Source organism: Phaethon aethereus (genome assembly GCF_964289735.1).
Source record: "Phaethon aethereus genome assembly, chromosome: 1".
Lineage (NCBI taxonomy): Eukaryota > Metazoa > Chordata > Aves > Phaethontiformes > Phaethontidae > Phaethon > Phaethon aethereus.
The window spans coordinates 95762888-95789547 of NC_138575.1; the positions used below are offsets into that span (position 1 = coordinate 95762888).

A 26660-nucleotide genomic window follows, 5' to 3' on the forward strand; every position below is an offset into this window, starting at 1 on the left:
GTCTCCCACGTTTCTGGAGGAGCAATGTGCCACCAGAGGGCCGGGAGAAGGGGCATTACTTCTTACCTCAGGGGGTACGCGTCAACCAGATGACCGGCGTTTGCGTTCTGGGACAAGGTTTTGCCCCAAAATTATATTTGGTAAATACCGGCTAAGCCCCGCCCCTGCCGGGGTGCCAGAAAAGAATGAACTGACACGCAGAAGGAAGACGGGAGACAGTGGATGCTCGAGCCGGGGGCGGGGCCGGGCCAGGCCAGCACTGGCGCCAACGCGGCGCCACGCCACACCGCCCACGAACGGCCACAGCTCGCGCTGCCACGCCCCCGCCAGCGCGTCGGCAGGCCCGGGGGCGCGGCGGCGGCGCGCGCGCCCCCGCCCGCTGACGCGTCGACGCGGGGAGGGAGTGGGGCCGTGGCCGCTGGAGTGCGCATGCGGGCGGCTCGCGCAGGCCCGGCAGTTGCAGCCGTCGCTCCAGCCCCCTTCTCTCCCCTGCCACGTACGGGCGGCCGTGCCCGGGCTCGGACGGGGCGGGGGGCCTCCACTGGCGGGACCGCGGAGAAGCCAGAGTAAGAGAGTGTGACTGCTCGGCTCCCCCTCCCCGCGCTGTTCCCGGGGGGAGGCGTTTGCCGCCTGTGTGAGGGCGGTGGGAGGGGTGGTTTGCGGCCTGGGGGTTAGCGCTCCCTCCGGTTTCAGCGGCGACGCGGCCCCTGGCGGAGAGTCTGGGAGACCCCTTGCGTCCCCCCGGCCGCGCTTGAGGGAGGCTGAAAGCGACCCCCGGCCTCTTCGGCCTGGGGAATCGGGGGTGAGGGCTAGCAGAGGCCTCCCCTCCTTCCCTCCGCAGAGGCTTGTTTCCTTGCTCACCAAGCCTCTTTCCCCTTGGGAGCCAAACGAACTGCAGAATCCTCGTTTCCCGGCAGGGAATGGCTATGATTTGTGCTCCCCCGTGGATCAGGCTCCGGAGAAAAAAGAAAAGAGCTCTTCTCCTTTCTGTTCCGCCCACCCCCCTCCACCCCCCCCATCTTGGGAAGACTCATGGCTCCGTCGAGTGGGGTTTGGGAGGCCGTGCTGTTTGGCCCTGTTTCTGTATACTTTGCCCTGTTGTTCCTTGTCCCTGTTTTGACAGAGGAAAAAGTGAAGCAGGAATGCCTGCTTCCCTTGCTTAGTTAAGCAAGGCTGTTTTTTCTCTGTTGCCATGCAAAAAGGGTAGTGAAATCCAACATGGTTGTGACATACGGCTTTAAGAAGGGATCCTGAAGTGACTGACTTAAATTGGACAGTCACTGTCCACATGCACCATTTAGATTGGCGCATGATGTGAATAGAAAGTGAACCAAGAGGGGAAGAAAAAATGTGCACTTCCAAAATGCATGTGATACACCAGGAAGGTTAGAAAGATGTCACAGTGATTCTTATGAAAAATAGTTTTTCTTAAACAGGAAGATGTTAATTGTCTTTTTGTTTGGTTGTTTTTCCCCCCCCTCAAGAAAGTACACACTGTGATGGCTTCTGTTGAAAAGCTTATTAGTGTGCATTCTTGTCTCCTCTGAAAAACTCTCTCTCTCGAGTCATCCATTCCAGCTGTGTCACAGCGATGGAAGAAGAGCTTGAATGCTGTGTAATTCAATAATTTCACATAGTTTTCTGTAACAGTTGCAAGCAGTTGCACTGTTTAGAATCTGTCTCTTAAAACCTGGACACCTTCAAGCAGAAGGGAGAACAGTTGGACAAAAAAAGTGCATTTAATTGCTTTCCTAAATTACAGGAATTAAAGCAGATTGCAAAACAACATTTTTGTAATCGTTGATAGACATGCAACGAATATCTGTGAGTAATGTTGGTAAAAAAGACATTATAGTTCTATAAGTACATTACAGTAGCTGGTTTCCTTGCCCAGAGTTACAAATGATGCATTCAGTCTGTTGAAAGGCCACAGGAGCTCAGGTATGTCCACCAAAATGTATATCTTTAGGAATTACAGATGAGGTTCGATTCTTACTGTTGTCAGTTTCTAGGTAGCTTACATTGTAATGCTAAAGAAGCAAAACCAGTGCCCAGCTGTAACGTTTAAGCAACGTGAGATGGTAGCTAACTGAACTCTGTGAGTTAATCCACTCTTGGATGCATTATCTATATCCTGTATTTGGCCATTGCAGGAAACTTTACCTCAAGCTGTAGCAAGATTGGGGTGGAAGGGGCACCATCTTCATGCGTTACTCATTTCATAAAATGTGAGTGAGGAATCAGAAAAGTAGTCTCTTCCTGTTCACCTGCTTAGTATGTCACAACAGTCTTAGCCTCTCCCTGTCAGGAATGAGTACAGCCCTTTTTCAAGTTGAACGTTTCATACCCAGGATGAGGGGAGCAGCTGCCAGCCTATGAGAACCATAGAGGGGCTTAGTCCATTCTCTAGGGTTTGCTTGCTCTCTGCTTCAGTCCTGTATGTCTCATGCCTGTCTGTTGCGGTTTCCTTTCAGCTGAGTTGAAAGAGGAGAGCTGGGAAGTCCAGTTTCATGAGGATGAGAGGAACCTACTTTTTCTCTCTGGATAGCAACGAATGATCTAAAAATCAGATCATGGATGTTTGAGATTAACCATGTGTGCAAGAGAGAGACAAGAAGAGTGCCGAGTAGGGTGCGCCTATCGGGTGGGAGGGTGGAGCACAGTTATGTTCTCCATTGGACTGGTCTGTATACTAAATCATGGTCTTGTAGCTCTGGGCATTAAGCACTTGTGTGAGAAACAGGTGGACTGCATGAATTTCACACAGCTCATCACATAGGCTTTCCAGCAGAAAAAAGCACAATCTTAATTGAGACTGGATCGTATTTTTGAGTGGTATTTCTGGCTGCATTTCCTTCTTGCCTAGTTTGGTGGCTCTTCCTGTGGGAAAGTGGCTTTACTAGTCCTTTCCTCTTGGTAGTCTATCCTAATGCTGTGCAGTCTGTCCTTGAAGACACACTACTTAATGCCACAGAGGCTTCAGCCTTAGGCAAAGAAATGGACTTCTAGGTTTTTGTGCTACTGAATGAAATTTTAATTTCTTTAACTTAACCTGGGGGTTTGAGATGGAGGCCATACAAATGAATATTTTGAGACTGTTGGGGAAGATCACTGTCCTGGAAAGGAACACACTACTGCTAGGAATTCCTACATGCTACATTCCTACATCCTACATGAAAAAATAAACAACTTCTATTACGAAATTAAAACTCTTGTTCCAGGTCAGTTTTAGTTGAACTTCAAACTCTGCAATACTCAAAGTGAAAATCTGATTGTTACATTATGGATAAAACAGTTAATTTCTTAGTTGGGTATATTCATTAAGATGTTCTAAAGTGAAAGACTGATGTGAAGTGTGTATGGTAAGGAAATGTGACTGTAAATAATTTTTTCATATTTTACTTTCTGATGCAGTTTCCTGTTTTCTGGCACTGATAGTGCATGGCGGCTTATCCTAACTCTGTCCTGAAGTGAGGTGGGAAATCTGTCCAATAATCCAGCATCAGTAAGACAGACAAAGTAATGATAAATGTTATGTTTTTGGAAAGCAGATGAAAGAAAACCTATGGATAGACGCTGTTTTATTTTTTTTAATGCTTTAAATTAAAAAACAAACAACTTCTGCAAAACCCTGTGCTTTTACAACCAACGTAGTGTTGATTGGACTGAGTTGATGTACCTGCAGTTAAGACCCCTATGTTGCAAAACATGAATAATGCATTAGCAAGCATTAACAATATTATAAACCTCACTATTTCATCAGTGTCTGAGCAGCAACCTGGCTGAGTTAATCGCAGGTCCCTTTTCTCTGCAGTTAGACTGTATCTGTCAACCTTCTTTTATGTCCAGTTAGGAGAACGAGTTTTGTTCAGTAGTTGCTTTTGTCTTTTTTGTTTTGTTTTGAATGTCATTGGGCTAAACAAAGGAATTTGCATGAAATGTTTGCTTTATATTAAGTTAATTACCGAAAAACCCAGAAATTTAATTGCAATCTAGAGATAACATCATACTAATCTTGTTAATGCAAAACATTGCTATTGAAACAGTAGTTAAATATATGTAGGTGCATCAAGGTATGATGTATTAAAGGCTTTAGCTGAGTGTCTTGTTTCTCTGGTAGGAGAGAAGTAATTTTCAATGCAGTACTTTAAAAATAGACTGAACAAAGCAAAATTGAGTTTTCTCATAAAGCACTGTGTTATAACATCCTTAAATACAAAGAAGAAATACCTGCATATTTCTACCAAGAATGAGCAGCATGCTTGCCTGCATGTGGCTTTGGAAATGTCAGTTTTGATGTGTTTGATCTTTTAAGATCTCCAGTATTTGTACTTCAGATGTTAAGATAACTGCTTCTTTAATTGCTCCTCATTCCAGAATTACTGCTTTGGCCCTGTCCAAAACAGTGAAGAAAGACGGGGACATTTGACTAGCTGTCTAGACCTTTTTTCCCATTCCTCTCCATAGTAACTTCTCTGTAGTTTCTGTTTTTCTTTTAAACATAAGGCCATTGTGTTTTTTAACAAGAGATATGCTTCATAAAGAGTGATTTTTTAAATTGACTTATGTAAAGTGTTAAAGATACAACTCTGAAGTATATGCTGTCTGCTTTGTTGCACTTCCTTTTAAGTTGGAGTGGTTGTCTACCTCTCTTAAAGCAGAGAGTAACCGACTCTTCTGACCATGTATGCTGCATAACAAATTCCTGGCTCTGAGCCTAATGAGTAGCTAATGTGTGGTCTATTGAGCAGCTTTTAAAAATCTAAAACCTTGGTTAAAACATCTCAGTCAAAATTTCAAAAAAGGAAATATTTTGTATCTTCCTTTCTGGAGAGGAACCCTCAATGCATTCTGATCATGCATATAATAAACCCAGTGTTTAGCTCTTCATTTATTTGTTCATGAAATAACGCATAATTCAACTTGATCCCCTTAGTAAAGCCACCTTACCACCTATAATCTTTGAAATAAGAAATTTTATTCTGCCAGTCTTTTCTTAAATGAAAAAAAAAGTTCCCTTTGGTTATCATAATTATGGGGCATGTAAAAATAAGAAGGTGATAATGTAACCAGTATGATGTTGTAAGGCAGACAGCTTTTGCTGCAATTTCACTTTTCCCTGAGAGAGATGTATACATGTATCTCAAAAGCAAATCCTAGGGAATATTAGTTCCTTTATCGCCTTTTTCCATGATGGTTTACAGCTGGTATCTTACAAAAAAACCCACCCAAGTTTGAAATTTCTAAATGTCACAAGTATTTAAAATCTGCCTGACTTTTAAAAAAATCTTTACTTTTAAAGCACTGGGAACTGTGATAACTGTTAATTTGAGGTGTCGGATCTTAGAGTTGCTCTTTGCCTGTAAGCTCAGTTAATGTATTGTGCAGTTTATTGTTTGAGAAATTAGAGCATCATAGAATGCGTCCAAGAGAGGCTTTCTGTAGAACTTCCTCACAGTAATGCTTTCCAAAGATGGAAAGCTTCAGAACTGTCATCAGATACATTTAAATACCTATTAGTTTAGTTTTCTAAAGTGTTTTTAATGTTTTGTTGTTAACAGGTCTGTGGGTGATAAAGAATCCACCATGAATGGGCAGCTGGACTTAAGTGGGAAGCTGATCATCAAAGCTCAGCTTGGGGAAGATATTAGGAGGATTCCTATTCATAATGAAGATATCACCTATGATGAATTGGTGCTAATGATGCAAAGAGTTTTTAGAGGAAAACTTCTGAGCAATGATGAAGTCACGATAAAATACAAAGATGAAGGTAAGGTTTAATTACTGGTGTTGAAGTTTAATTACTACTGTTGATCTGATATGATTTATATATGGACAGAAACTCTGAATTTCACCTCTTCAAAATTGTCCAAATTCATTGGCAAATGCAAGTGATTTCTTGTGAAATCGTTTGAATCTCACAATAGAAGCTGTATGAACCCTTCAGTTTCCTCCAGCTTTTCTGAAATGCCAGCTATCTGAAAGTTCATTTTTTTGCTGTTGCAGGAAGCTGATGCTATTGCAGGTTTCTCTTCTGTCCACTCATTTAACCATCTTTTGGTGTGTTTTCAGTGATAAAGTGGGTTTGATGGTGAGGAGTAAACAAACATGTATGATTTCATGCAAGCTCTTGTAAGACTGAAAATTTGATTTATGTAGTAGTAATTCTTGAATATGTTTTCCTCCATCAGTAAAGATTAGAAACTTTTAATTTAACCTGAAATATTCATGAAAAGTAATCTTTCCTCTGTCTGATGGTTTGAATCTCTTGGACTTGGGTTGTTTCTAAGAAAATCTCAATCATTGGTGCTAAACAAACACAACTTTAAGGAAGAAGGGCTTCCACAGAATGAAAAGGGCCTTGTTTGAGATGCATAGAGAGTTGTCTTTCGGAGGGTTTTTCCTCTTTAAATGTCAGTGGGGGGCATGGGTAAGTTAATTAGGGACAGAGGGATGGTATTCATAAAATGAAACTCAGAATAAAGTGATAAAGTTCGAAGTCTCTTAGTCAGGTCAAAGACTGTGTAGTAATTATGCTGGTGTACAGTAAAAGAGCTACCTTACTGAAGCATTTAGGTTCATTTTTCTTAATAGCACTAGGAAACTTTAGCACTGTCTGTGGTACCTAAAATGTCAAATAAATTTTTTTCATACATCCAGGCAATAAAATTTCATTTTGAATGACCCTGAGGCAGTTTTTTCAGGTTCATGAAGCTTTTGAGAGACGCTGCTCATCAAAATTGATATGCAATGAAGGGCTAATATTTTGAGTCTTGATCTCTAGTGGGAGAGAGCTCAGTGGACTTGTGTTGGTTTTGTTTTTTCTCTTATCACATAATCGATTTCTTTTTTTCTTTCTGGAATGAGAAGGCTGAAAGGAAATTGATGGATGCTTTTTCATTAGGTTAAATCTTCTCGTCCCTTTTTTTGCATTCTTACCTGTTCTTTAAGAACAGTTCTCTGGGTTTGTATATGCTTCTATGTCTGTCTTTTATTGAAGAAGATAATGGAGTATGATGGAGACTGGAATTATGGTTTCAGTCTTTGGTTGTCTTTCACAGCCTAGAGGCCTCCTACTCTTAATTTTAGCTTTCTTTGTCTTAGAATGTACTACTTCTCCACTGTGACAAGAAATTTCAGGATATGTTATCCTAGCTGCTCATCACTAATAAGAATGTTTAAACGTTATTAATAGCAGGGGAAGTTGCAAGTGATTAAGGAAGAAGTTAACAGAACTGGGCTTCAGTTTGATTGTTATATGAGGACCATGGTATTCTCGACTTTGTTTCAACTAAGCTAAGATTCTTCTTAAAATGTATTTCAGTCATTAGAAGCATTGGAATATACATATTCTGGCTATTTCTGTTCTGTTATTTATCCCTCCAGACGTGGAAGAATGCTTGTCTTCATCTGTTATGAGGAGATATCTTAAGTTTGTCAAAGGATTTCCACTACCTCTACAGCCTAGAATTCATATGCATACTCTTTGATTCTTCAGAAGAATGCTTCATGTACCCCTTCTGGCTTTGTTTCTTGTTGGTGTAACACATGAAGCTAGTGAGTTTCAGGCCTAGATACGGGATTTTCTACTTAAAATGCAAAATACTGTGGCTTTGTATCTTCATCAAATTGTCATGATCCTTGAATTTAACATATTTTTGTTTTTTTCTCAAACTTAATTGGAGAGGCTAGGAAAGTTTAAAGCCCAATCCTTCTGTCTCTGGATTTATGGACTAAGATAGTCAGAAGTGTATTCCTAAGTTGTATTTAGGTTATATGATGCTTTTATTAATTACCGGAGATGAGACGTTTCAGTTTAATTACTACCTTGTGGAGTTAGGTTTTATATTCAAGCTGGGCATCTTTCAAATTTCTGAACTAAGGAAATTGCTGTACTAGGTGTGAAATTATTTTCATGTCCTGCTTAAGGTTTTTGAATATGTAGTAAAACCCAATGTCGGGGTGGGGGGAACAAAAAAACTTGGAACAATTAATTTATATGAAACAAAGAGTAGAATTGCATCTTAAGCATACTGTGTTGTTGAGTTACATATGCTAAAGCCCCTATGGAGCCAGTAATAGAAACTTTACTTTCTTTTTTAATGTTAGGCTTGAATTTAAAACTGGAGTGCCTAATGTGAGATTGGCCTTTTCGTTCTTTTTCTTAATTACTTTGCAGGAGAAATTATGCTCTTTGCATCAGAGCCAATAAGGAGCCAATTATTGACTCATACTGCATGTAATCAAGGTGGTATGCTAGTCAGTAATGGCTCTACCTTTGGTAAATTTACGAAAGTGGAGGAGAACTACATTTTTGGTGGTGGCTTTTTTTCCCACCCAAAATGGAATAGAAAAAAAAGGGTGGGGGGGGGGGCGTAGACAAAGCTCATAGATGAGGAAGCATAGCTGGCAGGGCTAAGGATAATGAGGCAGATTTCTAATGTCTTCTCATTTCTAATGTCATAAAAATTGGAATCACAGAATCATCATGGTGATGTAGAATTAATGCTAAAATACTTTCCAGTCCATTGGTAAGTTAAGGGTGTCACTAGCTTATACTAAAGGTGATTAAAAAAATAATTGGTGTAGTAGGGAATATTTAGGGTGCATGGGAAATTATAGAGAGTGAAAGCTATGTCCCTTGTACAAATGAGAAAGGTAAGTCCTTGAAATAAGAAGATTAGCAGAGAAAATAAAGGAATGTCTGCTTTACCTTACAATGTTAATTGTTTTCTATTGAGTACTCCTATCTATATCATGATAACAGGAATTAAGCTTTATTGACATTCCTTAAAATGGAAAGTTTGTTTGATAAATGTAATATACTTAAATTGCCAGACTTGTGTATGGCTTGACATACATATGCTTAATGAACCCTGGCATATGGTCTACTTGGGTAATAGCTTGGTGGCTGTCAATAGGAATCATAGAACTGACTATGCATCTAACAAGATTCTGTACTTTGTGCTTTTCAGCCTTTTCTTCTGCTAACAATTTAAAATAGAAACTGCCATCATTATTCTTAATGCCTTCAACATAAATGTTAAAACAGGTAAGGCAGAATAAGATGGAATGATCTGGATTGATTTTGGATCAGAATGATCTGGATTCTTTTGGGTGGTATTAATCCACATAAACCATGTGTATTAATATACATTTTCATTTGGCTATGCAGGATAAACTGTTTAGAACATGCACCTTTGTTCAGGCAGTGAATCTGAGTGGTGACTGCTAGGACAGAAAAGCGTCATAAGATGATCTGCCAGTGTTGTGCATTGGCAAGGGAAGTAATTATCATTTATCGTGTTGCCAGGAGAATATGGAATAGAAGGGCTTTGCACTAAGACAGCAGTGGATTTTGGTATCAGCATTTAGGAGAGGATACTGAAAGCTGGAGGAAGTGTTTGAGGTAGAGGGAAGCCCCCCACGCCCTCATTTTACTGCCAAAGAGAAAGGACTGTTTTACTTTCATAGTGACTTATTTGGGGTCTGATTGTATAAAGTCTTGTTATGGATCATAATGGCAAGCAGGGTCACTATTACACTCCCCTTCCTGGCACTGGTGAGGCCCCACCAGGAAGTCTGTGCTCAGTTTTGCTGCCTGCACCCCAGGCTAAAAAAGACTTGGAGGAAGTCCAGCAGGACATGGTTAGGATGGTGCAGGTGGCCTGTGAGGAAACATTTGAGGGAGCTGGGCTTGTTCAGTGTGCTGAAGTGGAGGCTGAGGGCAGAGCTAATAGCAGCCACCAGCTAACTGAATGGGAGTTACAAAGACCATTGAATCTAAACTGTTTTTCATGGCACCAGATGGCAGCAATCATAAACTGCAGTTTGAGAGGTTGAGCATGAGTTTTGGCCTGGAGGGCAGTGTGTCACTGGAGCAGGTTGCCTAGTGGGGTTTTGGAGCCTCCATTCTTGGAGACTTTCCAGTCTATACTCAGTCAATCCTTGACTGATACTGGTATCAAACAATGTGTTTTTTTGAGATTGTGGAAGTGCAGACAGGACATAAGATACAAAAAAATCTTCGGAGATAACACTATTTCGTTCAGGAAAACTTGAAAATTATTTTATATGTCATCAATTTGTTAGTATTTGTAAAATTTCTTGTGTGTCTTGTTAGAAAGCAACTTCTTTGAAGACTGACAGGCATTGTTAGGTGTTAAGTTAGGTACTGTGCTAAGAGAACTTTCCATTGCAGAGGTGTTACTTTGTAGTCAGGTATGACAAAATAAGAATACGTAGTTCTTCAAATTTTGAGCTTTTTTTCAACTTGCCATCATGTGTTTTATGACTCTTTGTACCAAAGCATTATTTTATTTGAAAATTTTAACCATAACTTTCATATGGTTGGAACTTTGTCACCAATGCATAAGGAATCTTTAGGCACTAGTCTGTAATTAAAAACATATTTCTGTGTCTGTCCACAGAGCCTTCTTGTCACAGTGTTTCAGGGAGTATCATTGGCAGCCTGGAGTTGGCTTTGTTCCAAGTTGTGTGTCATTTTTCTAACGCTGTGTCTCATCTCAGTTCCCAGTCACCAAGCTGTTCTAGAAGGAAGTGATCCTGCTATCCCTTCACTTGCCCTCTGCCAGTACACACATTTTCCTGATAATGCGTTCCCACTCTTGCCTTTGGACTGCCTAATTAGTGTTCATTTAATCTATTAATAATCTGTTCCATATGTTAAAACAGCAGAAAATCAGTCCTGCTGAAGAGAATAGTGTTGCTTGATTTGTGATCTTCTCGAGTAAGGAAGGATGTTCATATGGATTTTCTTGACTCAGGTTAAAACTTGTGAGACATGAGACTTAATGGGAACTTGGTATTTCTTTTGGGTATTAATAGGATTAAAGGTGTTCAGTGCTTTATGCATAACTCTTTGTATCTTAAGAATAAAGGATCCCATACAGTTCTTAATATAGTTTCTGTGACTGATGGCAGTGTGCAAATTCATTAGAATGCATCGACATGGGAGTTTCTCTGAAATCTGACACAGAAAAATAAATAGCTAAGAGTTGAGACTTCATGTCAAATTCCTGGTTTGAGAGAAAAGCTTTCTTCTGACTTTGACACCTTCAGGTCTTCATTCCTATTTGTGTGTTAAGGCTGATGGATATTTTTTGCTGTTCTTTTTTACACAGGAACTTGATTATCATTCCCTTGTTGAAATTCAGTCTTGCACCTCAGTTTTCTGAGTATAACCTGAGAAAGTGTTCTAGCCACTTAAAATTTTCCCTTGTTAGTGTGCGTGTTTTGTTTTTTAAAAATTTAATTGGGATTGGCTTGTGCCATCTGTCTCTCCTCTCCTCTCTGTTAATGAACAGCATGGTTTTGGAGCCACTTGGAAGAGGCATAATAACTTCAACTGACAGCATCATTCTTCCTGGTGTTGGACTTTGAACTCTTAGCTCTAGTGTTTCGTCATGTATATAAACATAAAAGAATGATGAGCTATATGGAACTTTCAAAGGACTAATGTCAGAAGGTTCCCTTTTGGAGCCAGTCATACTTCTGTCTTCTGTGCATAATTTCCCTGCACACTGACTCTTGCACTAAAATAATAAACTTTTTTCCTAGACACTTCAGAATCAAATAGGGAGAGCTATTTTTGAGTAATGAAGTAACACTTCTGCCTAGCCTGAAGTTCAGTGGTTAACAGGCTTTGCTTTTAATGTAACTTTTTCATATTCTTTTCAGATGGAGATCTTATAACAATTTTTGATAGCTCAGATCTTTCCTTTGCAATTCAATGCAGTAGGATACTTAAGCTGACATTGTTTGGTAAGTATAGAAGATTGTTTGTCTTTTTTTTAATAAATTTTATTAAAATTCAGGCAGCAGGGTTCACTGGAAGATACTAAAAACTTTGTCACCTCAGAAGAATGAAATCAGTAAGTTAAAAATACTGGATTAATACATGATATCTATTTTCTTCCTTGATGTTTCATGTGACTTCTGAACTTATGGAAACTGAAATTATTTCTTTTTATAAGATTGCTTAAAGTATTTGGCATACATATATATGGTCAACGTTTTTTTTTCTTAATGTTATTTTCTGTGTTACCTTCCTCACTCTAGCTGTTGTAAGGTTTTCTTCACAGGTGCATGAGAAATTTATGATGATGACTATCTTGCAGTGTGTTATTAGTACACTGCTAAAAACTAACATTAATTGCTTAAAGTTGAATAGATTTGGCCTTTGTATAAAATAGCTCTTTATTTTCAAGCTACTATTTGTAAATTAGCACATAGTTCCAAGGAATATCAAGCAGCCTTTGAGCTTGCCACAAACAAGTGTGATACTTGTATTTTTCAAAGTATATTAATGGAAATGAGGAATCAGTGCAGAAACTTACTGCAGACTTTACTCTGCAGTTCTGGTACCGTGGATTATGCTGAACTGAGATCATATTAAAGGAACAGTAAATTTTAGAATGAGTATAGAATCAGAATAGTTTGGGTTGGAAGGGACCTTCAAAGGGCATCTAGTCCTCCCTGCAATGAGCAGAGACATTTTTAACTAGATTAGGTTGCTTGGAGCCCTGTCCAACAGTTTAGTCTGTGTTGGCTAAACTTTGTCACTTTAAACTCCACAGAGGATGATGATGCTACAAGCAAGTAAAAGTTGGGAATTCTTTTTTTATAATTTTAAACTGGATGTCAAAATGTTACTGTAGTCTTAAATGTATCTAATTGCTGTTTTGCAGTGAATGGACAACCAAGACCCTTAGAATCTAATCAGGTGAAATACCTGCGTCGAGAGCTGATAGAACTTCGCAATAAAGTCAATCGTTTACTGGACTGTTTGGAACCACCAGCTGAACCAGGGCTTTCCACTAATCTGCCTGAAAGTGGTAGGCAACCTGGCAGATAATTGTTGGGGTTGATTTGGAGAGTTGTGTGCTGTTTAACAATGTGAAAAATGGAGGCTTGAATACGGGTTGTGAACATTCTTAATTGTTGCTTGATGGTTCAGTGCGGGAGAAGGATGGACTTCACAACTCTATGAGAGTTGTATTCCGAAGCCGTTTATTGTCTTGTCTGACTCCAATATGTATCATAATTTTCGCTTAGTCACTGCGCACACACTCATGATTGGTTACAGCTTGTTACACACATTATTGCAATTTGCTATGTACAAAATATCACGCGCTGTCCATGCGCCTCTCTCACAGTCAGGATTCGCTGCTTGCAGGTGTTCCTGTTTTCCTCGCTTCTTCTTAGTTGTTTACCATAGCTCCTTCTCCTGAAGGCCGAGCCGTGCAGATATGCAGCTGTTTACCAGCTTCTCAATGCCACAGCTCCTTCTCCTTAAGGTCGAGCCGTGCAGGGTGATCCCAACAGTTCCGAACTTAATTTGTAATGCTGCTTCAGTTATTTCAGAGGCAGAATTTTTATTCAAATTATCTGCAGTAAAGCACTAAGTTAACGTAGGAATAAAACTTCAAAGTCTGAGTTTTTGTGCAACGTATGGAAATGCTGTAACTAACACTTGTGAGTCACGACAACATTTTGAGAGGGCTCTGAGCTGAATTAATAGTTTGTTCTTGCTGAAGAGTTCTTGCTCCCAGCTTAGCACTCCCACTGCTTACTTTGGGCTAGCTCTGGTGCTTATCTTGTCATGTTGCTAAGCAAGTTTGATTCACTAAAACAGTAAAAAGCAAATTCAGCAAAAATTATATCCACTTTTTTTGCCAGGTTAGGAAATTGAATCCCCACATTTTGAGCTCAGACCAGCATCAGAGCTGACTCAGGGTAAGCAGCACAAGGATGCAAGTAGGGGTGGGAAAGGATTATTGGTGGAGGGTAAAATGGGGAAGGAAGTCTTATTCTCCCAGTTTGGAGGAATTGATCTCCTAGCTTAGGGCTGTTTTACTGTAAGAACTATATTTCTGTGTGCTTAGCTACAGTTTTTGGGTAAGCTGGACACAGAAAAAAATGACAAAGTCATGGAGTACAGTCCTCTGAGTAAAGAGGTGAACAAAGAACTCCAGCCTTTCTTTTAGGAAATGCTGCTCTTGTATTTTACGCTTTGAAGTTTTGTTGGCTTTGTTGTTTAAAAAGTCACAGCCCCTGTTTCTACAATATAAGCAATTACTAATTTCAGTGGAATGCCATGGATTCTGGCTATAAACCATTTGGAAGGAGGTAAGGGTGGTGATCTTAGTGTGTAAACAGGACTAGCCAGTCTAAACCCTATCTGCACTTAGTTTTTAAGAGAAAATGTAGCACTCTACTATGTTAGAATTTGGGGAGAAGGGGATAGAACAAAAGAAAAACTGCAGTTGATAAAACCCTATATTAAACTGGAACCTATCCTACAAGTTTCCTTGATTTTGAATTCTCTGTGAGCAAGTCATACCAGCACAATTTGTTTGAAGCAGGAGCCTTGTACCTTTGTATTTAAGACAAATTGACATGTGATACTGATACTGTGCGGTGTCAGTGTATTTTTAGGTAACTGTGCAATGAAACCTAAGCTTTGTGGTTCATCACAGTTTCAGATACATTATTGATTCATCACTGTTATCCTAACATAAGCATTTCAAAGGTCAAAACATTTTTAAAAAGCTCACAACTATGCAATTTTAAAGTTGCTGTAGTGCAATACATATGTATGATGATGTTTCAGTTCGTAAGAATTAATAACTGGGCATTTTGGTTTGTAGATGCTGTAGATGGTAGGGAAGAAAAGCCTGCTGCTGCTGACTCTAATGTGAAGCCATCTACTCAAGTTATAGCAGCAAGCATGTCTGCATTTGATCCGCTAAAGAACCAGGATGAAATCAGCAAGAATGTCATGTCAGCATTTGGCTTGACAGATGATCAGGTGTCAGGTAAGAATACATCTTATGAAGAGGAAAGCAAAACCTGTTCATAATCAGTGACTCAAATCTTGATCTGTAACAAAGCATTTGTATTTTGGAAGTATTAAGCTGTGTCCTCTATTCACTGGTTTTTTTTAGAGTTCTAAAACTTGGTATGTTAAGGTGGTGTAACTGTGTTTGCTATTTTGTATACAAAATGTTGAAGTGTTGCTGTTGGTTTTAGCTTGGAGTAGAAAATGGCTTAAAATTTTTTATTTTAATTATTTAAAGCTATTGTGTAGAGTAACTTAATTAGTACCTGCCAGTGACAGGAAAATGGTATTCACTGCTCTGCTTAGGGTTTGATCTTGCCCTTCATGTTCTTGGCTTGCGCTTCTGCTGTTTGGGTCAGTCAATGTTTTGTATGACCCTGCCTTTTCTCCTTTTCATTTCAAAAGTGAATAGTGTCAACTTTTTTACTGTTAACAGAAAGGAGTAACATACTGGCCTGAATTACATTTATTCTTGAAGAGCTGTGTGACTAGGCTCCACCTAGTAGTAGAATGCTAAATATATAAAAACTGATTATACGAAACGGAATGTGGTCAACTTAAGACAGGATAACTGACATTACAAAAGCAATGTGGAGCGTAATAGGGAGTGTGATGCAGAATATAGAGAAGTGATTTTGCACAGGATCTGTGTGGGCCTGGCAAGGTTTACTGTAGCATTGAAACCTGAAAATAAAACTGCTGTTAGCTAACAGGATTTGCTATGTACCCTCAACTTCAGAGCAAGTAAATTTTATATGATGTGTGAAGTAATGATGCAGACAGGCAAACTAATAGCAGCTGGAGCTTGTTTCTACAGAATTGGCTGCCTTGGCAAAAGTGTGGAGTGATAGGAATAGATTTGCACTGTGTGATTGCAGGATCCAGAGTTGTACCCGCAGGCAGACTGGTTGTCTTCAGATAGGGGTACTGGTCTGTGGATCAGGCCTACTGAGTGATCTCTTCCTCCACAGCACATGTTGGGTATTGTCACAGCACGGTTATTTCACAAACCAGGTAAAGGTTTGATGGTACTTGAAAACTTACAATGGGCTACCTCTGAACAATGAAGTGATAGAGTAAGAAGTATAACTGGTGGAAAACTGGAGCTAATTTTGGAAGGAATGGCTTTGTCTTTTGGTACAAAGCCTCAGAGTCAGTTAATGCTTTGATCATAGCATCAGTGATACTTCAATACTTATGTCTCCATAATTCTTCTGGTAGAGTGAACTCACTTGACCATGCTTTGAATGTACAAAGAACTTAATAGAGGATTTTTAAGCAGGATATAGGAAATCCCATTTTGAAGGCTGTAATGCTGCAGTTATGTATGTAAAGGCAAAACCAGAAGTAGGCAGATTAGATTAATTTTCCCTCTAATAAGGGTAACATGAAAACACACTTAAGGGCTTGCCAGATGCATATTTATATTGTGTCAATGTTCTTAAAATGAAAAGTGAATTTGCAGCAGTTCTAATACTTGTGTTTAACTTCAAGCATATATTTGAAAGTAGTGGCTCATAGGTAGCATTCATATGGCTAAGAGCTGGAAAGGTCCAGGTTTAAGCTCTCTCGTTTCTAACAAAATACTTTGCATTTAATTGTACTGTATTGTACCTGTTCACATGCATATTTCAGAATTTCTCACCAATGTAGAGAAAATCTGAATTCTCAGTTTCCATGCTTTCTTTGGGTGCTAGGTGGAATATTTTCAGAATTATCAAAGCAGACAATTGCTTTTACACTGCAGCCTGCCATATCCTGTTCGAGAGTATGATTTTAACACCTTCCTTAGAGGTTTTTTGTTCACGTGCTGTATGACTATTGGTAAAACACTTTGTTGCGTGGGCCTATGTGCGCCACAGTAAAACACTAGTGCATTTGAACAGTTTCACGCAGCCTTTCACCTTTGCTCAAGATGAGAAAGAATAGCTACACAGGTGCATGTTCTGTCCAAATGTAGCAAGTCTTCAGTGTACGTGTGTACGGTTAACCCTTGAAGCTGTGGAAAAAAACCATGCTGTCATGGAGGGTTTTATCCCACAAATGGGTCAGGTTGCTTGGAAGGATGAGATTTGAGTGACCTAGAGACAGGTGGAAAATTCCCCCCCCTTACCCCCCCAAATATTTTCAAAGAAGAGTTTAGATGTGCAAATATATTTAATTTTAGCTTGGGCATGATGCGCTCAGATGTAAATCTATGGAAAACTGGAAAAAAAATGTTAAAAACTTTGCAAGGGAATGGTCTTGTATTAGACTTTTTATTCAAACGCTCTGCTCATTTCGCATACTGCCATTCATTCTTGCTCCTCTAGGACCACCCAGTGCCCCTGCAGAAGAGCGATCGGGAACACCGGACAGCATTGCTTCCTCCTCTTCTGCAGCCCACCCCCCTGGTGTTCAGGCGCAGCAGCCATCCTACCCCGGAACACAGCCACAAACTGGTCAGGTGGAAGGTAAGCAGCATGTTTTTCTGCTATTTAAGACGTGAATGGCAGTATCTGAATCAGAGTGATCAGTAGTTGTGACTTGTAATTAGCACACTCAAAGTCGACTCCAAACTACAAATTCATCCCTGCCACTAGGCAGAACTTTTTTCCGCACATGCTGTTCAACACAGCAAACGGCAGGTGGAGCAGTAGCTTTATTTAAAAGGGCAGGTGATGTAACATGAGGAGGATTTTGATGGTACTGTTTTCTACTTGCATCCGTGCTCACTTTACTGCAAGGCAGACTTATATACGCTGCACTTTAAAGCTATCTGAACATTTGTATCATACCCTGTGTGTTGTCAAGCTTTCACTCAGCCAACAGTTTATTGGCTTCTCTACTATGAATTAAAAATGTTTACTCATCATTTCTATCTACCAAAACAGAGACATTATTGCATTGCATCTTTATTATGTACGCTCTTTATTATGTGCTTGTCAGGTTAAGCCTTGTAACTCTCTCATGAACTGTAGTTTTCCCGTGTAACCCTGGAGAGCCTCAGTTGGCTCTCCTTTAAAGCTTAAGGTCTTAACTCCTGTGTTAGATTCCTTTGTACTATGCCCTTTTACATGTTATTTGACTTCTAAAAATAAACTTATGCAGAGGTTTGCTGCATTTGGGCATCATTTTTCCACTGATATTTTCTAAGAGCACTGAGCCTTCAGACCTGCATAGTTCTGGATGAAACTGTAGAATGACTTGCTTTGGTATTTCTACCTCCATATGCAGTGCAATATCAAGTTGTTTCTGCATTAGTGTAGAAACAAGAGTTACAACCCTCTGCTGTTTTCCATACTGACATAATGCCGAGATGTGTGAGAGGCATTATTTAGGGCCATCACAGTATCCACAGTCACCTGGAATGTCTTGCCTGAAGGGCATCAGTAGCATGTTGATTGAGCGGCTTGTAGTTAGGTGTAATATTTAAGCAGGCACAAATGCCGTTGGTTGCAGTGGACTTTTATAAAACACTTGTTTTGCTGCTTTCAGCTTTTTTTTTTTCTTTGCTTGCTTCCGTAAGAATTAGTAAAGAAACGGCAAGAGACTTCTTTGTAGCTTAAAGATAGAACTGCTTGTCATTTGTGTGTGTAAGTTACTTTGGGAACAAAAGTGCTTCAGGTTCTTCTGTCAGCATCCAGAAAACTTCATAATATTCTCAGCTACTGAACTTGCATTTTATAAATTTAGTCTTTTTACTTGACTTTTACTTTAATACAATCAGGTACGAGGTTTTAAGTGTTGATGTTAAACTAGAACTGAAACAAGAAAGTGGAACACTTAAAAGCAAGAAGGCTGGAATCCTGAATGGCTGCTAACACCAGGGAAGGGAAGGAAAAAAGTACTTGTTTTGTCAAAACTCATCTTACTTGGGAAAGAAGTTGTCTAGGGTTATGTATCAGAGTAGATGTAATGATTTTTCTGTACTTTGGTCAAGGAAAGTATACAGGGTTGTTTGTTTTTTTTTTAAACACTGAACTGTGCTACACCTTTGCTGAAGTCCTTTTTTTGCACATAAAAGTACAACAGCAGTAATTATGAAGGTTTTGGGTTGTAGCTTATGCAGTTTTTATAATTGCCACTGGAATATGTTAAGTATTTGTTACATTTCCTTCGATCTATGGATAAAATAGGATGGTTCAGTTCTTGAAGAGATCAGAAGTCATTATTGCACTTTGTTCATCAGAAATACTAGTAGGAGTGCTTATGCTGTGCATTGTATGCATATAGTAAATGGCAGTTTCTTACCAAAGCAGTGTAATATATGTGTGATTATCAACCTCTGAGACTTTTGCATTAAACTAAGTTGCTTTTATCCAAAGTCTTCAAAGATTTTCCTTTTGAAACATGGAATAGCTTTCTGTACTTCACTATTTGATAGCACCTCAGCCCAGTGGTGATTTGGGGACCCGGGCGGTCCTGTCGGGTGGTCCTGTCGGGCTCTTGAGCAGCCAAGATGAGAACCAGTGCAGGACCGTGGCACAGCCAGAACTTTGGGTACCTTTTGGTGGTTAGGTTTTCAACAGGATTGACTCACACAAGTGACGCTGCTGGTGCAGCGCATGTTCTTGTTAGAAACCAGTTTTAAAACTAGTTTTGAAATACTGATTCGCTTCTTGAAACACCAAAACACCCCCAGCTGTGCTTCCCCCCCATCTTTTGAGTATTTTGAGGATAGAAGTAAAATGGTGATGCCAATCATGTGTCAATCATCCTGGTGTATCTGGGATTATTTCTGAACATCTATCTTTGCCAATAAATGATGGTATGATGGTCATAATTGGTCATTAGTTGTTGTTGTTTGTGAATACCATGTCACCTCACCTCTATGTGCTGATACTAACGAATGGCTTGCCTCCCTTGATAAAGTTTTAAGTGTTCACTGTTTTGAATTAAATCAGTTTAACAAAAACGTGTCAGTATAGTGCTGTCTCTTGTGACATGCTTGTGCTTTTGTACCGCTAAATCCATTGCTGAACACACACAAGAACCAATTACGTACAGATCTGGATGCTGTTTTAGTCTCTGCTGAAATAGATGTAAAAGTTCATTCACATAAGCGCTTCATGATCTTCCAGGGGAACATATGCTGTATGAATATACCTATCAGGTCTTTTTTTCTGAACCAAGCTAAAATGGCTGTTTCGGTGCACAGGAACAATGGTAAATGCTGGCAGATCCCTGACTGCAATAAGCACTGCTAAGTACAAAACCAGACACTGATGCTGTAGCTTGTCTTGTTTTCAGAGTAAAAATCTGGTAAGAGGGAAAATTCTGTGTGTTTTAAGGACCCATAGGATCCCTGACTGCATTCGTGGCTGTAAATTAAGAATGTTTTCTTGAACAGCACTGGAACACCTCTCAGCTCCTCACTAATGCTTCAACCCTGGTGAAGACAGCAAGCCTTCTCAGAAAGCTTTGGAAAAACTCCATGCTCTTTCTTTCACATCCCTTTACCTGAGGTCTCCGGCAGGTGCCAGTGTGGTCTCTCTGTTAGCCTCTAGGTAACCATCCTGAGACAGGCAGCCTCCCTCCTGGTTGTTCTCCCAGAGCTTCCCTGTAACAACTTGAGTTTAAGAAGCAGAAAACATGCATTCAGAGTTTCTCATTCTTACTTATCAAGCTTACAGGCTTAAATTCTCTTCAAGCCTTGTGTTTAGCACTCTCTTCATCCCAATAATTGCATACCAAATAAAAGTTTGAACAAATGCAGTAATATAAAATATTTTTAAACACCTTGGTGTGAATGTAAAATTTCATTGCTGTCAGCTGCAAGTAACGCAGAGAAAAGAAGAAATAAGGAGTTCTTTTAAAGCAGTGTGCACAGGGGTCTGGGATGACTTGGAGCAGAGCCAAGTCGCTTTTGTCTTGGTGCAGTTCAGAAGATAGAGTTTACAGTATATTTATACAGTCTGCTGATCTTTGCAGAATGAATAATAGTACAGTAACACTTTATAATAGTAAAGTTTCCATGTCTGCTCCAGTTCAGTTAAGCTTTAGTTTTGGCAGATAATTGTTTTTGTTCTTTGACTCTGCCTGTTACTAAATTGAAAAACAGCAGAAGCAGAAAGCCTAAACAGGGCCCATAGGTTAAGTCTAAACAAATATTCTGGCTTTTCTTGCCAAGAAGTTGGAAACAGTGAATTTAGGAAAAATTAGCATTGACTTGGAATACCCAAGCTTAAGAATGTATGGTTTTATTTTTGCTTTAGGGTGTGTACCCCTTGGGTCTTTTAAGAAAACTTGGCTTTTACAGCAAGTCAGATACTAAGAGGTGGATGACTTATCTGGAAAATGTGGTCAGAATAAATGATGTACCATTCTGCTTACACTACTTTGATGCAGAAATGGTCTTAACCTAATATAAACAGACAACCAGTGGACATGTTTAACTTTTTTGAAGTACTCTTAATTTACAGCATAAGTTCTGGAGCAGTTATCAAGACGTTTAAAGATTCCTGCTCTGTTACCCACCAGAGTAGCACTGATGAAGGTGCATGGCTTCTGGCATCCTCTGAAAATGTGAAATAGTAAGCCTCATGTACCAGATTAGAACTATTTATTCTGTTGGACGTAGATAAACATCATTTAGTCTTCAGAAGGGTGTGATTCAGAAGCTAAAATCTGTAGATTAATTTCAGTTGATAATGAGAAGGAACACATACTCAACCTTCACTGTGTTCAGATTTTTTTAAAAAGTTTTTATGTATGTGGTGTGAGAGGGTTTGTTTCTGTGATTTTTGAACTGTGTGGATATTGTTCAGGGTGTGTTTATAATACAGCTAGGGCACTGGGCTTCAATTTACACATTTTTGATCCATAGGTCAGATGTATCAACAGTACCAACAGCCTGGTTATCCTGCTCAGCAGCCACAGGCTCAGCCTCAGCAACAGTACGGCATGCAGTACCCAGGTAAGCAGCTTGCTCAAATGGCGGTTCAGCTGTGGGACCTCTTCTGCCGTGCCCGACCCCATGAGCTTTGGTTCCTGATCCCTTGGGGCCCGTTAGGGCACTGAGCAGCCCAAGTGCCTGTGGTTCTGATGGGAAGTGGCACAATGCAAAAATTACCAGTAAGAGAACGCTGCAGGGCTCTATATTTTTAATACATACTTGGCGTTTTGGTATCTCAATCCTACCTGATGGTGACCGAAAGCAGACTTCTTAATTAATCACCAGGATGCACAGTTAGAAAGGTAGGCAAAATGAATTGCCTGAAGTATGAGCAGTCTTCAGTATTAGCTTCTGCAGTCTTGGGATTCTAGCGAGTACGTGACTAAAACATCCCAGTTTAGCTTTCTTAAATATCAGAGGTGTATAAAGATGGCCCCTATCTCTTTCATCCAGAATGATCTCCAGGTACAAAATGTAGTGGTGTGAACACTGATGATAGCTGTCACTTAGTAAACCCTTAGTTATTATAAATACTGTAATTTCAGAGAAACTTTAAAAGTGATTTTTTTTTTTAGCTGGTGATTTTGCTCGTAACCTCAAGGAATGGTGCCAGGGGACTTATAGCAGAAGAACGTTTTAGTGCACTAGCACTTTATGTGCAAATGTGAAAAGCTGGCTTTTGCCTGTACCCAAAATGTAACTTGACTTCAGAACTTTCACTTATTTACTTCAGAAGCAGCTGGTGCCTAATAATGTGTAGTGTATGCTGGGACTCATCATCCAGCTGAAGTACAGGGATGAATCTGTAACAGCAGATTCTGTAATAAATTGCAAGTTGCTTAATACTTTTAGAAAATGATACACTTCTGGAGCTTTTGAAGAAATTCCATGTTTAGGTGGGATAAGAACACAAGAATAAGTTGGAACTGAAGGTTTGTGCCTCGGCCCTTGTTTCCGCACACTGTGTGAGGTTGATTTGAGTCTCTCAATGGTATCTTGTTCTCTGCAGAGTTCTTACCCCCCCATTTGTAATTAGGAAGCAGTGACAGTCTCATTTCGGAAGAAGTAACAAGCCTGTTGGGAGTAGAAGGGTTTATCTGACTTTCTTTAGGCTTTAAAAACTGGGGCGGGGGAGGGGAGGGGGGAGAGTTTCCAATAGCTTTCTAGTCATAGCCTGCCATCATCTAATCCGTTATTTTACTGGCGAAGTTCCTGCGAACGTGGTAGTGCAGTGTGAGTTCTGTGTTCTAATCAATGTCAAGTAAGAATGAAACGCCACCAAAACTGATCTGGGGCTCCTCTGTTTCTCCTAACTTGTTTTGCAATTAATTAACCTAATCTTTCAGAAACAGCCCTTTTTTTTTTTTAATTATTATTGAGGACTTAGTGACAGCAGCCTTTGAAGATCTGGCCTCCCAGGATTTTGTTTTGTTTGTTTTCCTGCTGTCCCCATGAGTGTTATCTCTGTTCAAACCCATGTACCCCAAGAGCAGGATCCATTCCTGCTCTAAGATCTACTAGGCAACAATGTGGCTATTTACTCATGGTAATAGAAATGGAGCCTTCAGAGGTTTGTCTCATGAGTAAATTTCGATCCCAGCTGGTTTCAAGGTGAGTTTACTCCAGTGCATTCTTCACCCCTTACTCTTTCCGTTCAGGGCTGTGCACTTTTAATAATCTGTGTGTCTGGTGTTTAATGCTGACAGGATTCCAGTCACTGGAGAGGTTTCATTGCAAGTAGCTGCAGGTGTGTTTCATGATGGATAAAAGTAGCGTTTTCTTCACAGAGGGCTTTGGGTCATGTTAAAGTTTTCACTAAGAGAAATTCCTTTTGGAAGCTGGTTTTATACAGAAGGCTCAAGTTTGGGAGATAAGTTTAAGTAGAAGTTTTGTACTAAAGTATTGTTTCTGCACAACTTTTTTATATTTAAAGAACTGAAAACACCTATGACTTAACCTGAGGTATGACTTACTTGTATTAAACTCTGACACTATTTTCAAGATAGTTTAGCTTGGAGTTTTTATGTGTGAAAAAGGTTGTGTTTTGCCTCATTTGCCAATGCAGACTTTTTATTTTTCATGTGATGTGATGATGGTAAAATATTGTCTTTTTTTTTTTAAACTTCTTGTCAGTCATGGGAAACCCATTTTATACTACCTACTTTCAGTGTTGCTGTGCTGCCTGCTAAAAACCAGGCAGCGTGCTTATGTGAGAGACAGGAAAACGTGCAGTTCGTTCTTGGTTTGTGCCTTTTCCGCGCTTGCTGAGTTGTGTGTTTGTCACCGTAAAAAAAAAAAAAAGGTTTTCTGCAGGCCGCCCTGGTTCTTTGATTTCTCTCACCCCGCCTTGCGCTTTGCCGTTGCAGCGGGCTACAGCCAGCAGCAGGCCCCCTCGCAGCAAGCCCAGCAGTTCCCGGCCTACAGCCAGCCGGCCGCCGCCGCCCCGGCCGCCGCCTTTCCCGGGCCGCCGCCGCCGCAGTACCCGGGGGGCAGCTACCCGCCGCCGCAGCCCTACACCACGCAGGCCTCCCAGCCCGCGGCCTACAGCGGGCCCCCCGCCGCCCCGCCGGCGCCCGCCGCCTTCCCGCCGCGGCCCGGCTTCACCCCCCCGCCCGGCAGCACCGTCACCCCGCCGCCCGGCGGGGCCAACCCCTACGCCCGCAGCCGGCCCCCCTTTGGCCCCCAGGGCTACGCCCAGCCGGGACCCGGCTACCGGTAAGGGGGCGCCGGCCCAGCAGGCGCCAGGGCTTTTGAAGGGAGAGTCCGAAACCCGAGCTGTTAATTCCGTGCTGCTGGGGGGAGGGGGAAGACCAACCGCCTCGGTCCTGCTTTCGACGGCATCTGCTTCCTAGTTTACCTCGGGGCGGCGCTGGCTTTGGGAAACGCAACCTACATTGTCTGCGAAGTGATTGATTGATTGACGTTCTGCCTTGCCGCGGCCGAAGGCTGCGGAGGTGCCAGGTGCAGGTGCGGCCCACTGACCAGCCTTGTTCTTACTAATGCCATGATGTACTAAATTAGATTCATTCTGGAGGTGAAACTAGACACGATGTATTATAAACTGTAATGCTCACATGGAAAAACTAATAAAAACCCCCAATCTATCATGTGCTTGATCTTGATTTTTGGAATTGAGGTAGCACCCAAGGAGAAAAGTGTGTTGAGTGAGGCAGGTGTGCCAATCCTGCAGCAGCGGTCAGAGAGGCAGGTTTTGGGGGGGAAGCATTGTGAGTGTAGATTGCTGTTGCAGAGGTGGATGGTTCTGCTCTGGCTGCTGCTGGTAACAGCCAAGTGAGCCTTTTACCAAAGGGGTAAGAACTGATACATAAAATCTTCACTTTCACACGGGCAGGAGGAGAATTGGTTTATTACTTGAAAATTTAAGCCAAAGAGAGAGGCCTTTTTTAAAAAAAGAATCCTAAAAAAGGAACAACTTTCCACAGGGTCTTTGCCACCCAGAAAAACATGGGAGGGCGGTGCTGGTGCCTCCATTTTGAGCCAAGAAAAAGCAGATCAAGACCTGTAACAAATTCAATAGACCGTGTAACAGCTGAGGGCAAAATACTCTCCCAGATAATATTTTCCATCTTACGGATTCTAGGAATCCATAAAACTAAGTAGGGAACACTAAAAAAAAAAAAAACACACAACAAAAAAACTGGAGCAAAAACTGGAGCAAGCTGCTTGAAATAAAGTGAGTGAAAATCTTCCCCCTTTCAGCATCCTTCAATATTGCTGCTTTCCCAGCAGCCAGGGCTTGTACCTCCTGCGTTGGCTCCTGCCAGGTGTTCAACAAGCCCTGTCCCTCTGCCTGCTTCCCCATGTAAATGTGGTCTGCAGAAACCACTGGTTGTTTTCATGTAAAACACTTGAGGAAAAACTCTTGATTAAAAAATATTTTATTAGGAGTACAGTGTACCTGCAATGTACTTTATAAGGCATTTTCTGTAAATGACTTATTTCTACTATATATATATCTGGGTGTTCCTGTTCATATTTTTTCCAATACATTAGTAATGTAATGAATAACACCTTTAAAAAAACCTACATCTCTTTATTTCATAAATGTTCAAGCAGTACAAACAAGTAGCTTTGGGAGAGGTTTTAATCAAAATTGCTGTAAAGCAGTTTTAAAGTTCAGTTCTCACTATGTTTTTTCTCCCCATGTTTTAAACCACTTTTTTTCTGTGGTTTTTTTTTGTTTTGGTTTTTAAATAAAGGAAACCTGATTATGCTGTGAGAAGTAGCTTATTTTAGCTTTATTTCCCTGTTTCCTTTACCTTTCCAAGCCCCCCCTGCACTGCACATATATTTGGCTTTTGGACCAGTAAGTCTCAACCTCCGACAACTACATGTCCATGAAGAGCTACAGCTGCACCCATCCCTGGTGCCAGGGGCAGGGCTCTGGCGCCCAGCCAGCCACTGTTTGCTGGAGCTGGAGCCTTTGAAAACAAACATGGGAAAAAAACCCCACTATCCTGATCCTCTACAGCTGCACGTGTATAGCAACCTGCCCCAGCAGTTCAGCATAAGGACAAACCATCTGTACGTGTCAGGAGAAAGCGCTTCAAGTTTACTGGTTGTGGGATATCAAAAAAATTGTAGGGCCTTGGCTGTAATTTATGAGCAGGGAGATGTTACGGATCCCTCTGGACAGGTAGCTTATGGCACTCGACGTTCTAAGACGACCAGTGATTATTTAAAAACTAACGCACATCATTGCATTCTGTGACCAACTGTGCCTTAAACATTTATTACAACACTGTGATAAATAATATACACACCGTATCTTTTAAAACACCATATAAACCGTACCTCGAGAACAGGGAGCCAGCTTCCCTAGACATTATCCTGCAACATGTCCCTAGCCTGTTTGTTAAAACCAACAAATTTGTAAAACTGGATAACTACAGTAAGCAG

At 40.7% G+C, this 26660-nt stretch overlaps 1 protein-coding gene across 2 annotated transcripts; it reads left to right on the forward strand.

The window, feature by feature from the left end:
• Nucleotides 1-5586: 5586 nt before the first annotated feature.
• TFG (trafficking from ER to golgi regulator) lies at nucleotides 5587-24853 on the forward strand (the record flags this gene model as incomplete). 2 transcript variants are annotated; one of them, XM_082014332.1, is made up of 7 exons in its annotated part: nucleotides 5587-5770; nucleotides 11701-11784; nucleotides 12711-12857; nucleotides 14673-14840; nucleotides 17176-17316; nucleotides 21672-21761; nucleotides 24107-24853. In XM_082014332.1, the coding sequence occupies 7 exons, from the start codon at nucleotides 5587-5589 to the stop codon at nucleotides 24457-24459; spliced, it is 1167 nt and encodes a 388-aa protein (XP_081870458.1). In that variant the 3' UTR covers nucleotides 24460-24853. The 2 variants fall into 2 exon arrangements, with proteins under 2 accessions (XP_081870458.1, XP_081870459.1); XM_082014333.1 differs by having other exon boundaries at nucleotides 17176-17309; nucleotides 21677-21761.
• Between the last annotated feature and the right edge of the window lie 1807 nt (nucleotides 24854-26660).